The 13,610-nt window shown below is 43.1% G+C and overlaps 1 protein-coding gene across 4 annotated transcripts in view; it reads left to right on the plus strand.

The window, feature by feature from the left end:
- The window catches only part of MCF2L (MCF.2 cell line derived transforming sequence like), a 158,148-nt gene extending 149,405 nt beyond the window's left edge, over positions 1-8,743 (plus strand). The window contains exons 22-29 of one of the 4 annotated variants that reach the window (XM_086482100.1): positions 1,841-1,950; positions 2,597-2,683; positions 3,561-3,620; positions 3,981-4,055; positions 7,432-7,559; positions 8,184-8,296; positions 8,417-8,520; positions 8,649-8,743. In XM_086482100.1, coding sequence (XP_086338226.1) covers positions 1,841-1,950; positions 2,597-2,683; positions 3,561-3,620; positions 3,981-4,055; positions 7,432-7,559; positions 8,184-8,296; positions 8,417-8,520; positions 8,649-8,743 — 772 coding nt within the window. Of the gene's footprint in view, positions 1-1,840; positions 1,957-2,596; positions 2,684-3,560; positions 3,621-3,980; positions 4,056-7,431; positions 7,560-8,183; positions 8,297-8,416; positions 8,521-8,648 lie in introns of all 4 variants that reach the window. The other 3 variants (XM_086482101.1, XM_086482099.1, XM_009946323.2) reach the window with 3 other exon arrangements.
- The last annotated feature ends 4,867 nt before the right edge of the window (positions 8,744-13,610 follow it).

Consider the following 13,610-nt stretch of genomic DNA (forward strand, 5'->3'; position numbering starts at 1 on the left):
AACAGGATGCTGTGGCAGACTATCAGATGCCTTACTGAAGTCCAGGTAGACAACATCCATGGCTTTTCCCTCATCGACCAGGCAGGTCACCTGATCATAGAAGGAGGTCAGGTTCGTTAAGCAGGACCTGCCCTTCATGAACCCATGCCGGCTGGGCCTGATATCCTGCACATGCCGTGTGAGCGCACCCAAGATGAACCACTCCATAACCTTCCCCAGTACTGAGGTCAGGCTGACGGGCCTGTAGTTGCCCGGATCCTTCTTTCAGCCCTTTCTGTAGATGGGCATCATGTTGGCAAGCCTCCAGTCATCTGGGACCTCTCCCGTTAACCAGGATTGCTGACAAATGATGAAGAGTGGCTTTGCAAGTTCCTCTGCCAGTTCCCTCAGCGCTCTCAGGTGGATTTCATCCGGCCCCATAGACTTGGAAGTGTCCAATTGGCATAGCAGGTCATTAACTGCTACTTCCTGGATTATGAGGGAGTCCTTCTGGTCTCCGTCCCTGTCCTTCAGCTCAGAGGGCTGATTACCTTGAGGGTAACTAGTCTGACTATTAAAGACTGAGGCAAAGAAGGCATTAAGTACCTCAGCCTTTTCCTTATCCTCAGTGACAACTTTCCCCCCTCACATCCAATAAAGTACGGAGATTCTCCCTGGCTCTTTTTTTATTGTTAATATATTTGTAAAAACACTTCTTATTATCTCTTGCAACAGTGGCCAGACAGTTCTAACTGGGCTTTTGCCTTCCTAATGTTCATTCTATATGACCTAACTAAATCCCTGTACTCTGCTTGAGTAGCCTGCCCCTTCTTCCAAAGGTGGTAGACTCTTCTCTTTCTCTGAAGTCCCAGCAAAAGCTCCCTGTTCAGCCAGGCTGGTTGTTTCCCCCACCAGTTCATCTTATGGCACATAGGGACGCCTGCGCCTGTGCTTTTAAGACTTCCTTCTTGAAAAATGTCCAGCCTTACTGGACCTCTTTGCCCTTTAGGACTGACTCCCAAGGGACTTTCTAACCAGTGTCCTAAACAGGTCAAAGCCTGCCCTTCGGAAATCCATGGTAGTGGTTTTACTGCCCTTCCTCCTCACTTTGCCAAAAATTGAAAGCTCTATCATTTCATGGTCACTAAGCTCAAGACTGCCTCTGACCACCACATGTGTATCAGTAACTGTGCCCGGCATGTTTTATGCATCTACTTATCACTCCGGGAGAATTTCCCAGATGTATAGTATTTGTGACATGTCTTTCTCTGTTCTGTTCCCAATTGGAGGTGTGATGGGAATCCAACTGCAAGTTGCAGCCTATGTTCTTTGTTCATCCCTGTGTGATCTACTGTAGGTGGTCCTGCTCTGGCAGGGGAGTTGGACTAGATGATCTTTAGAGGTCACTTCCAACCCCTAACGTTCTGTAATTCTATGATCTGTTCCTGTGTTAAGACTTTCTGAGGCAGAGTTTATTCCTTTCTTTTCTTTCTTCTTTTTTTTTTTTCTTTTTCCCCTCAGTACCTTCAGGAGGAAACTCTCAGCACAGTGTGTGCATGTAGCAGACAGTAAGTGGAAGTTGTCCTGAGCTGCCTTTTCAGTAGCTCCGACTACATAGTACACACGGTTGCAGTCAGCTAGGGAAGCCATTCTCCTTTGTATGTATTCATGGTCTTTAAATGCACAGTCACCAATGCCATTTTCAGTTCTGGAAGCTACGATCTGGGAAGTAGCTAATAAATGCTTTTCAGCCTATATATCTGTATGTGAAAGGCAGCCCATGACCAAAGGTCATCACCTCTGTTCAGACCCACATTTGCTGGAGATGGATTGATTGTCTTAATTTTCTTCCAATAAACAGTCCTTCACGGAACCACATCAGAAACATCAAAAAAATGGAGGAGAGAAAAGCTGATCTTGGAAGTCTAGAAGGTTATGGCACCACAGTAGCACCAAAGTACCCCGAGAAAGGCAAAGGTGAGTTTACATGTATGTATTATTATCTTAATTGTGAAGAGCATGCCTGCACTGCAGATGCACAGGCAGATCCACCAGCAGAGTAGCCACGGTAGCGCAGGGAGGTGCAGCATTACACCTGAGCAAGCAGGGCTTTGCTGCTTTCAGCCCTAAGGCAGCCCACCTGCCCACACTGCACCAGCATGCCGGTCCCATCTGCTCTTAGCTTGGGGTTTCTGCGTTCCACTGTGTGGTGTGGACAGGCCCAAAGCCACCTCGAATAAGGTAGCCAAAAGGAGATGGGAACTATGTGTTATGAGGCCTGACACTGCAGTAGGTCTTGTCTTAGAGCTGCCCAGCTTCTCAGGGTTCTCTTCCTCTGGATAAATATCTCAGCATTACCAGTTCTAAAGAGTTTGGGGTTTTTTATTTTCTTTTGAATTCTGGTTCCCATCATGGAGATGTACTGAACCACTGGCAGTACAAGCCCCTGCACAGTGAGAACAACTGGCCACTTGCGTTCTTCTGTTGTACCTGGACTTTCAGTTGTTCTTTCTCATCCTAACATGCAGGTTCCCTGGCAGGGCTGCAGACGATTTTTTGCCTTGATCTTTTCATGGCCTTCTCCCCTTTCTTTCTGTGTCTCTTTCTTCCTTTGTAGATGACACTAGCTCTACCTCAGAATGCTCTGTACTGTCAAAAAAGTGCTTTATGCTGCAGGGCTTTACTAACCTCAAAAGTCAGAAAGGTAATTTTTTAAAAAAAAAAAAAAAAAGCTAGACCATTTTCTGTTTAAGGCTGTAATTGAAGTATCCCTTTATATGAGTGTGTGTGTAGTGTAACAGGTTTTCAGCGTATGCACTAGCTTGTTCTCCTAAGTTCAAGCTAGGTTCCTGAGACATTGACTCTGATGGAGATTTCAAGAGAAACTAGCTCTAGAGTGGGAGGGGGAGATGCAGATAGGAAAAGTGGAGCTGTTGGAGATGCAAGGGAAAGAATGCAGTTTCCAATGTCTCCAGTCTCACAGTCGAGGCCAAGGAAAGAGTCTATAGTGCCTCATTCCTGTAGGAAACCTAGAGGAAGGAAGTTGTCTTCCGATCAGACACCTGGCCTGCTTCTAGCTTCAGTGGATCTGCCCCCAATGCACCCGAATGTACTTGGCAAGAAGGAATCAAGGATTTGCTAGAGTATTTCTATATTAGCATCCTTTCTAAGAGAACTCCCAAAGCATGACTACAGCAGAATATGTACAACAATGTTGTTTTGCTAGATACAAAAATAAATAAGAATTTCCCTGTGCTTCCAGAATGGTCTTTTTTTTTTTTTTTTTTGTAAAACAGGCAGTAGCAGTCTGAGACCTTTCTTGCTTCCTCCTGCGAAGTTAATCGCACTGGTACATTCACTTCTTGCTTTGAACAGCTGTCTTTGAATAGTCTGAATTGCATTATGATGATGGCACTGTTCAAGAGCATGATTTTTTTTTTTATTCCCCCCCCAGCCCCAAGCATCATTTCAGAATGCCTTTTTAAAACCTGATTACCTTTGAGTTCTTTCTGGAGAGACTCTAGGGTTGTGTAGCTAATGCTAATGAGGTGAGCACTAATATCCCATGCTTGCCTTGACAGAAACTCCACCTCCTTCTGCTAAAAGCCAGACATTGCCAATGATCCTTCTTACAGGACCAGGTATTGCTGTAGCACTAGATTTATATAAAAATGGTTGCTTAATTTGGTAATATTTCTCTAAAATTGAAATTAATTGTATTCAGTTGATGCAGACATTCATTTAGAAAAGTTTACGTATACTTTCATCTATTACTGTAAAATAAATGTCAATTTATCTTCAAATAACTACACGTCATTGATTAATAATTAATTCCTTCTGCTGTAATTGACCAATAATGGCTAAAGTTAGAGTGATTAGAGAAGTCCGCTTGTTTTCCAGTGTAAACTCAAAGGTATTTAGCACGAAGTCCACCTGTTCTCTTTTTTCCAGTTCTTCAATATCTCTCTTCTATGTTTTTTTGCCTATCCCTCCTCCTGCAGCTTCTCCTACCAGTCCTGACAAAAAAGCTAAACGACATGAAGTCGTGAGTGACCCAACTCCTTTTGGTGTAAGAGGTATAGTGATACCACATCTTGTACAAATATCCACACAGCCCTCGTGTAATATGTTACATCAGAGCACTGGGGATACCTGTATGGTGCTGTTGCGTGCAGCAGTATTAGTATCATTTGAGTTTTTCCAAGTGGGTCTGTCAGCTTCTGTACATACCGGTTTTGATAGCACAACTGGTTCAAGTTTTACCTTGGCATTAAATAAAGCAGCATATGGCTAACTAGCTCTTACGAGAGGGCAGTGGGAAAGGGATCTTCTGAAGAAATAACCAGAAGCTGGGTGTTTAATGGAATTACAGGGGTGTCCGGTTGCTGTGAGACACATGGTTTTCCAGTTAGCATCCTCCTGTCACCGTGCCCCTTGTGGAGAGGATTTCACTTTTTTAAAAAGAAAAACAATAAATATCCAAAGCTTGTACTCTAGTCAGAGCGGGGATCACTGTCATGTGGAATTTCCATTTTAGATCTGCATTTATATCTGTAGTCACAGTCCTGTTGCATCTTTCTTGGGGTGATAGTAGGCAATTTTGACCACCCTATGAACCCCAGATGATTGAACTGAACCCCTTGTAGCAGTTTGCCTCCTGTCCTCCCAACCCACAGCTAAGCAGAGAATAGAAAAGCATTTCAGTTAAATGACCCATTTCTAACCAGCAAGGCGTTGGTGAAGGCTTGAGTACAAATCCCTGCGGGTGGTTAACTAGAGAGTACAAGGAGAGAAGTCCTTCTCTTCCTGACTCGCTTTCCACCACCGTCTCTTTTAGAGAATCTTATTCTAAAGATGAAGATGTTTGAAGCCCTACCATCATCCTGCTCTCCAGGTTACCACAGCCTTTGTCTTTGTCTCACCTGTGGAAACGATGCAGGTTCAGCTGCTCTGCTGGGGAAACTGTGCAACACCGTTCCCCTTGTCTGAGCAGCAGGTGATGTAATCCCAGGCCGGACACATGCAGAAACTCCACAAGTGTGGATGTGGGAGTTACAGGGCTAATGTTCTGCAGGCAGCAGTCAAACCTCTGAGATCTACAGGTACCATGGAAATCCTGAGGGCCTGAAAATGCTGCCAGAAAACAAAGTGTGTTTTGTGGCCTTTTCCACAGAATTTTCCAGGGTGGAAAGTCCTTGATCATTGCTAATTTACAGGAAAATTATTGGGTCCTTGGAACAGACTTGTCTGATTTGCTGTCCTGTGCAGCAGCCTCTCACTTTATGAAACCACTAAACCCAGTAAATTAATTTAAAACAGCTAGTTAACTCCCCTTTCTGTCTTGCACCTTCCAATCTCTTTTCTGACACTTTATCTCTTCTCCTTTCCCAACTCAAAGAGGGATAAGCAGGCAGTTGACCTGGGCATTTCAGGATGAAACTGCACCAGGTGACGGTCGCCGCTCCCTGGTGCAGAGCGCATTGCCTCCACTCATTTCCTTTCACTGTTATAGCGCTCTGACTTGCACTGCAGTGAGCTCAAGGAAAGGGAATTAGTGACAGAATCCCATCCTGCAGGTAGATCCCGTCTCTGTGAAGAAACCTGTGGGCCCATTTCTGAAGAGAAGCAGTTAACGAATTCTTGGTTTTCCTGGCACCATCAAATCTAAACTTATTTCTGCATAAGCTTGTCTTTTCTCAAGAATGCCATTTTCTTACCTCTCCTGGTTTTATAGGGAGCTCTGATTTAGTCACACCGTGCAGACTACACCCATGCGTATTGAATGTGCATGCATAATGTCGGTGCCTGTAGTTAGCTAGTATGAATATGACCACAGCGACCACATACAGCCTCGTTAATAGTAGAGTGCCAGCTTGTTAGGAGTACTGTTGCTATGGCAGGATCAGGCAGGTCTGCTCTTACCCACATCAGCACGATATGTGAAAAGAAAGAGGCTGCGGAACAAGAGCTGTTACCCAAAACGTTCCAGATGAGCTGGCCAGTGAGTATGATGCTACAGGCAGAGCAATTACAGTGATTTCACTTTCTTTTTCTTTTGTGCAACTTGTTGGTTCTGTTTCTAATGAGAGCTTGGAACAATTAGGAGAAACCAAGTTTTCTTTTGTTGCATTGTTCTTAGCTTGGAAATAACGGAAAGGGTATCAGCTGTGTCCCACGAGCCAACTATAAGATGTGAGCTTCCACGGAATTTTGCATGGAATACAGCAGGAATTTATTACTCAGTTTCTTCACAGATGGAAGTTCATTCTTAACCCTGGACAGGGCCAAATAGGTCAGTACTTCTAACCTTGTGCAGGTCAACCAGCAGCGCAGGCGAGGTAAAAGTCCCACTCGGTTTGGTGTGCTCTGGGTGTGATTTGTTTCTATGATTCTGAGATTGCTTTGCCTTTATTCTGACGACGCTCAGGTTTTCTTTCCTAATGCGCTGGCATGACCAGCCGTACAAATGCCTCAGAAGCAGGGAAGAGCAAAAATGCTGGTGCCTTCTCAACTAACAGTCACATAAAAGTTGGGAGGCTTGGTCTTCCTTTCGTTCTTTTCATTGAGCTTCATTGTTGTTACCATTTCGCTTGAACCAAAAATCTTACTTACAAATATTTGTCTCTTTTGTTAGGACTTTTTTTTCATTATAAGCTCAACATATTTATTAGCAGCTGCTGACCTCAGTGAAAAGCATCCCACTAGTAAAACTTACTGTAGTTTTATTTGGAAAAGGATTTTGTGCACTCTGGATATGATTCAGCTTCATAAATAAATGAAGTGTTTCACCCCGAGAGAGAGAAAGGAACACTTGGCAATAAATAACAGGCAGGAGATGGTTCTTGTGGTGTTCGGCGCGGTGACTAAACACCAAGATAAGTCAGTGTGATTAAGTATCCTTGTGTCAGCCTGAATACACTTAACTAATAAGCTGCCTCATCAGGTGAAGTACAGAGTGCCTGCAGCTTGTGTTGAGTTTCTTGACAGCTCTAAGTGCTCAACAGCTTGAAGGAGGCCATGCACATCCCATCCACCCCTTGTTCCAGCAGGCTGGGCAAGAACCCTGTGTGTTCATTCTCTTCCCATAAAGTGTACGTTCCTGTCTTCTACCTCCTCCCAAGCGAAAGGGTATCTATCTATTGTTCATCTTTGTGTAAGAGAGAAATAGCTGGGTTTTAGTTGGGAATTTGTGTTCTTTCCATCTGTTTCCCTCTATATAAACCCAAAGGGCCAAATTCACTGCTGTGCATTGCCACAACTCCACTTGCTCTGATGGAAACAGGCCGACTTTTGCCAGCTGTGCATTTCACCCAGTGGCTGTAATAACTTCCCTACGTACAGTTTTCCCTCCTGGTTTTGTTGATCGCTTAAGAGCTTTTCAGTGGGAAGAACATTTCTCCCAGTCAGTGGCTCACTGCCGCAAAGTTAACTGTCGGCTCTTTGTTCCACAAGGTTGGGCTAAAACGTCTCATTCTCTTGATGCATCTGAAGAAAATGACGGCTGGTCTAGTGCTGAAGATCCGCTGAATTCATCGGATGCGGAGGAAGAAGGAGGAGGAGGGGGAGGCGAGATGAAACTGGTAACCAGAAATGCTTCCCTATCGAGCTAAACAAGTGGTACCGAGACATTGTGTGGCAGTACACAGGAATGCATTTGAAGCTTGCAGGAAGGAAAGTGTCTGCCTTGAAATCCTCAACATGGCCAAATTCCTAGGGCAATGGAAAACATCCTCCCCCTCTTAAGTCACCCTTGTATTTGTACCTTGGGATGGTCCATCTGTGCCTTTGTGTGTACCCGCAGACTAGCGAGACCGTGGCTGTTTATGCCGTAGTACAGCAGTCAAGTGACGACGTGCTCAGCTGCCGTGTCAACAAACACACGTCATGTCGCTAGTTTGCCCGCTTGCTTTGGTTGTTCTTTTTTTCTTTTGATTTTTTTTTTTCCTGTAGAGATTTGAATTAATTGTTGTGATGGAAACATTTCACTGAATGTTTTTCAGGGTGTGAGAATTCATGTACTGAATTTCCATGTATTGAACAGCAAAGTTTTACTGCCTCTCAGTATGTATATTTACACCATCTTCAGCATGCGTATGCGTGAGAAAGAAGGGAATAACACTACAATTTCACAACAAAAGCTGCAATGTACCTTAAAGTACTCAATAGAAATAATTTGTTTATGTTTTTCCTCTGTGTGCATTTAGACTCCTGGTAAATATACAGTTGTGACTGATTATGAGAAAGGAGTTTCTGACGAATTTACAGTGAAAAGTGGAGATCTAGTTCAACTGATACGTGAAGGGGAGGATGGACTTTGGTACGCAGATCTGGAAATTTTTATATGCAGAACTGTGTTTGGGAGGCAGATGCTTAGGGCAAAACTTTCAAAGGCATCAAATGAAGCAATCTGACTTTCTATTGTTTATATTTTTTTTAGGTATGTAAAGAACCTGAGCACTGGTAGAGAAGGTTGGATCCCAGCAAACAATCTGCTGATGCTCATAGGCAATTCAAAATCAGCTCAATCCTTAAGCAGCTCTGGTAGGCTATTTATTTTAAATGAGATGATTGTCTCTCTGAAGATTTCTATTATCAAAGAAAGTTGTGGAAAACAACAACCGTATCATATTGGTTTGGTTTTTTTTATTTCTTTCCTTTCCCTTTCCCAGAATCGGGCACTGCCTCCAGCACTTTGAGCACATCATCAAGTTGCAGTGATAGCTGCAATGTCAGCAGCACCAGCTTCTCAGACATTAAGGGCTAACATTAAATTTTCACCCCACCTCCATGGAAGGTAAATCCAGAGTTTATCATTTTGTACAGAGTTCTGGACACCGGACTCCAACAGAGAACCACCAGTTCTGTGTCGCCAGCCCTTGTGTATTTTCAGTGGTGGTTTTTACAGGTTCTCCCAGAAGATCCCAATGAAAACTGCATGGAATGTGAAGTTGTAAATAAAAGTTAAACAATTTGAAATAGGGTGTTGTAGAGGGTTCTGCTCTGAAGTCCCAGAGCTGTTGGCATGAAACACATTTTCTCATTGATACACAATCAGATTTCTGCAGAACTGTATCATTTTGTAACAGCTAGAATCTGAATGTGAGCAAATAAAATGTGTTCAGTGCTAAATCCTTGTTGTAAACTAATAACATAGCAATCACTGTACAGGGTAGGTATGAGGAAAATAAACCTGAGTTTACAATTTCTCCTCCCCAAAAACCCCTTTCTCCAAGGACATACCTCGGTCGCTGCGGTGAATGGGACTCTTGCAGCAACCAGGAAGGAGGTTTGGTCCAGTCTTTTTCTATTCTCTTGGGTCTTCAGGATATTCTTCTGCTCCCGAGAGACTGGGGTGCAGACATGACCAATTTGCTGACCACAACAGCATCAGAAGAAACTATTATTTTATCCTTTCCAGCCTTTTAATTATGTGTGCAATGGAAAAGCTGTTTTCTGAGGTATTTTGGCCTCACAACCAAATTCTTTACCAAGATCACTGTGTTTACGTAGCCTTGGCAATTTAGTAGTGTCTTTTTTCTTATGCAGGTGCACAATGAAACACAAATGTTCTTATTCACTGAAAGATTTCTTAATAAATGGTAATTGCATGGTTACCTTCAGCTCTCACAGTTAACATGCAGATACAGACAGAGGAAACTATTGTGGCTGCACTATGGGTCAAGAGCCTTCCTTCAGACAAACCTATGAGGGCTAGAAATCAGACGTATTTTTAGTCAATAGTGTTTGTTGCAGATTTATTGAAAGAGAAAAAAACCAATGACATAATTTTTCTATAAAAGGGGATCGTGGGAGAAAAAAATCTTTTATTAGAGAAGAGTCAGATTTATGCTACAGGCAAGTATTTTAAATTTTTTCAAAGGAAGGGTGATGCTAAACTTGCTGTTCTTCAAGGTGTGATGAAGCCATTGTTGTGAATTTTCGCATTGTCAGGCGTTCTTTGCACATCATCCTTACAAACAGTCCAAAACTGTGTGCAGGTATGGAATATTGTGTTAATCCCTGTCCATCTCAAATATTTTTCCTTGTATGAAAATAAGTTTTTGACTCATTCATGCACCATATTATTTAAAAGTAATGTGGACATTAAGAGAGTAATTTTTCAGAAACACTACACACAGCAGATTCTGTCAGTGGGAACTGCTATTAATCATCAGACCCTCTGATGGCTCAGCCCTGAAGTCTTATCTTTACGCCAGAATTTTATATTTTAGAGGCTGCAGCTTAGGAAACTTAAACGACAGATTCTCTGAAGAATGATCTTACTCCTGGGCTGCAAAAGCAACCCTACTCCGGACGCAATCAAAATGCAGCTGACTGTGGTCAGTACAAATTGAAACATATATATGCACGCACATGTATTTATGCACATATATATGTGCATGTATGTGCTTGTGTGTATATATATGCGTGTGTAGATATGTACATGTGTGTAGATAATATGTATCAATGTAAAAGATGTATTTATAGTCTTCATGCTGCTGAATGTGCCACTTTACAATTCATAAACACTTAGGTTTCTTGCAGTACTGCAATATAAAGGCTGATCAGGGTTTTACTTCAGGCATCTTTTCCAATGCAGAAATCCTCTGATCTTTTTTTTAACTATCCCACATAATACTGTGCTGACCAGGAATATTTAGTCTGACATTTTACAGTGGAAAGGCAACACGAGATTCAGCTTATCTTCAACTATGTAAGTTATTTTGTAAATTATCTGTAACATAATTTACTTATATATTGCTGTCATTGCTAGGATGAGACTGTCCTTTCATTTCTCACTGCAGCCTCATTTGTGTTATTTGGATGGTTTTCTCCATGTCATTGCACTTTAATACAACCCATTTCACCATTTCCTTTTTTACTGCTGTTGTGAATTGTAAGTTCAAAGTCAGAGGTCTCTATTGTAATTAATTTGAATAAATTTCAGCGCTTCTTGCTGAATGCCTTTATACAGACATGCTCTGTGTTTTCTTTTGTCTCAATCTTAAAAGCTTCTTATGGGTATCATATAAAAACAGATAGGCTGAGGATTTGGAATAGTAAACCAGCTCTGCCTAGGTGATGCTTGTCAGGGTCCGTCTGTTCAAAACCTTTGACTACTCATTCTGGACCATCTCAGAAAAAAACACCATTTTACCCTGCCTCACTTACCTGGCACTGGGGAATTAAAGCATGGCTGCAGGCTGAGGATAAAAAATGAAAGCCAGTGCCAGGTAATCAGATTGATTCCCTCTTTCCCACACACCCTTTTTTTGAAAGACGGCACGTCGCTGTTGGGTTTTCCCAAAGAAAGCTGTGTATCCCGTGGTCCCCCTCCTCCTGTACGCACGCTCCTCTTGATCCTGCGGTCGTAGTGGAACAATTTGCAGGTCTGTGTCTGGCAACAGCTGCAGCTGGGTGAGAAACAAGAAATGGCATTCACTCCTGCAGCATCTGAAGAGGAACATGTTTGAGCATTCACTGATTAATGGCTTTAAGGACCATCATGCTATGGTAGGAGGTGAATTTCACGCTGACTGGAGTGATTTGGGCTGAGTTGGTGGCCGTGTGCAATTACACAATCCAGCTAAGCTATTATTGGGATTTGATGGCTTTTATTTACTCTTGTTAACATAACAGCTACCTCTGTAGTAGGTAGTCCTACTTTTCTGAGCAAAAGGAGGTCCAACCTTTCTGAGCAGAGCCACATCATACTTCTTAGAGCAAAAGAATGAAAGAATTCCAGCCCAGAGTTACCTTAGTGGAAAGTAAAGAATTTTCAAAACTCAATAATGATTGATTTCTTTTAATTGTACGGATGTTTATTTCCTATTGCAAACACTATGGACTCATCTTGGGTTTCTTATATCCTAGATAACTGGCTCAAAGCTGGAGCACAGTCTTTCCTAGAAATAGAAGCAGCTTACTAGTTGGAATACAAACCCCTTTCTCCATTCTGCACAGATGTTGTCAGTCAGCAAAACTTGAGGACTTTGGACCATAACTCGTTTCCTTCACTTACCTCAAAATGATCAGGACTCCCATTCTCCTTCTGTATCATACATCAGATGGGTGTTATGAACTGCACTGCAAAGTTCGGAGTGGCCACACAGACCCCCAGAATTAGCAGTCTCCCTAGCTTTGTGGGGGTGAGTGCCAGATCTGCCTGGTACGAGGGAGCTACCCAAATTCAATTCTCTTAACTTAGGACGTAGGAATAGAAGAGCCAGATTCTGTTGTCCGTTAAGATTTGGTGTAAACTGTGTCTAGATACTGTATTATCAAAATAAGATGTTTAGATATTGAAGTGGCTTCTCTGTGCTTTCATTTGAAAGGAGATGAACAGGTAACATGATGGCCACATTAGTAATAATGATGGTTTATTTTAACAGCTGTTGAGGAAGATAAAGATGAGATACTTTTAGAGACTCATAAGCAGGTGGAAAGAAATGAATGGGTACATAAAGACCCCCAAAGGGTGAGGTAGTTTTTGTAACAGCAAAGCACTTGATAAATAGCTTCTCCTGCCCTTAACGAACATCCTGACAGGGCGAGGCCAGTTGCAGCATCAGGACAAACCGAGGCCTTTGGCAAAGGTATTAGATGTGCTCCGCTTATTTTGTTCCAGGCAACTTCTGGAAGCCCTCTTTAAATGCTGTCCAATATACTTATAAAATTTCCCCTTCTTCCCTTAATACATCCAGGAAAGAAATTTAAGGCTTATGAAACTTTGAGCTTGTCACTTTTCTATGCAGGAGACTGCGCAATATCATGTTCAAATAGCAATACGGGGACCAAAGCACCTGTTTGCCTTCATTGGTGAGCCACTGCAGAAAAGGCAGCATGAGGTGCTCCTGAGATCCAGCTCAGGCAGAAGGGGCGCCAGCTCCCTGCCCGGCAAGATTGTATTGGATTTTTCCTTGTTGTTTGTTGTTTTTTTTTTTTTTTAATTCCTTTCCACATATTTCCAAGCTGCTGCATCTCAAGCTGATGTTTCCAGGGAACCATCCACAGTTCTGGGTTAGAGTCCAGCCCTGCGTGCGCCCAGTCTTCCCAGCTCCTTTCCTAGGCACCCTTTTCAGCTTCATCCATCACTTGCTTACCTGGCCATCCACTATCACCGCTGCTCCCATGGCTCTCTGCATCTGGCTTTAGCCTTGACATCCTGCAGATGTTGCATCCTCAGGAAATCCAGCCTTTTACCCCAGGCCTCTGCTATCCTTCGAGGAGGTACCTCCTGCCCTACATCTCATCCTGGTTTGTTGAACACTAGGGCTGCCTTGCTGCCCTCCTGCCCCAGTTGGCCACTTGCCCCCCCAGCAGCACACTCACCAGCTGTCAGCCACGGCTTCCTGCACCCCTGTTACCTGGCTTTTGCTTGGGCATCTTTGTTTCCTTCTCTTTCTCCCTGTTTTCTTGGTGCATGATCCCCTTGGCAAGCAGAAACTCAGCTGCCACCTCTCTGTGAATAATCCAGCTGAGTAAATGCATTTTTAAGAGAAAGTATCTAACAGCACTGAGGAGGATGGCCAGCAGTTCTTGTTTCCCAAACTGGCTGTCAATTTACTTAATGCCTCTCTTCTTTTTCATTTAACTGCAGCTGGTGTCGCTCTGCATCGCTGAAAGGCAGT

Source organism: Leptosomus discolor, chromosome 1 (genome assembly GCF_034619465.1).
Source record: "Leptosomus discolor isolate bLepDis1 chromosome 1, bLepDis1.hap2, whole genome shotgun sequence".
NCBI lineage: Eukaryota > Metazoa > Chordata > Aves > Leptosomiformes > Leptosomidae > Leptosomus > Leptosomus discolor.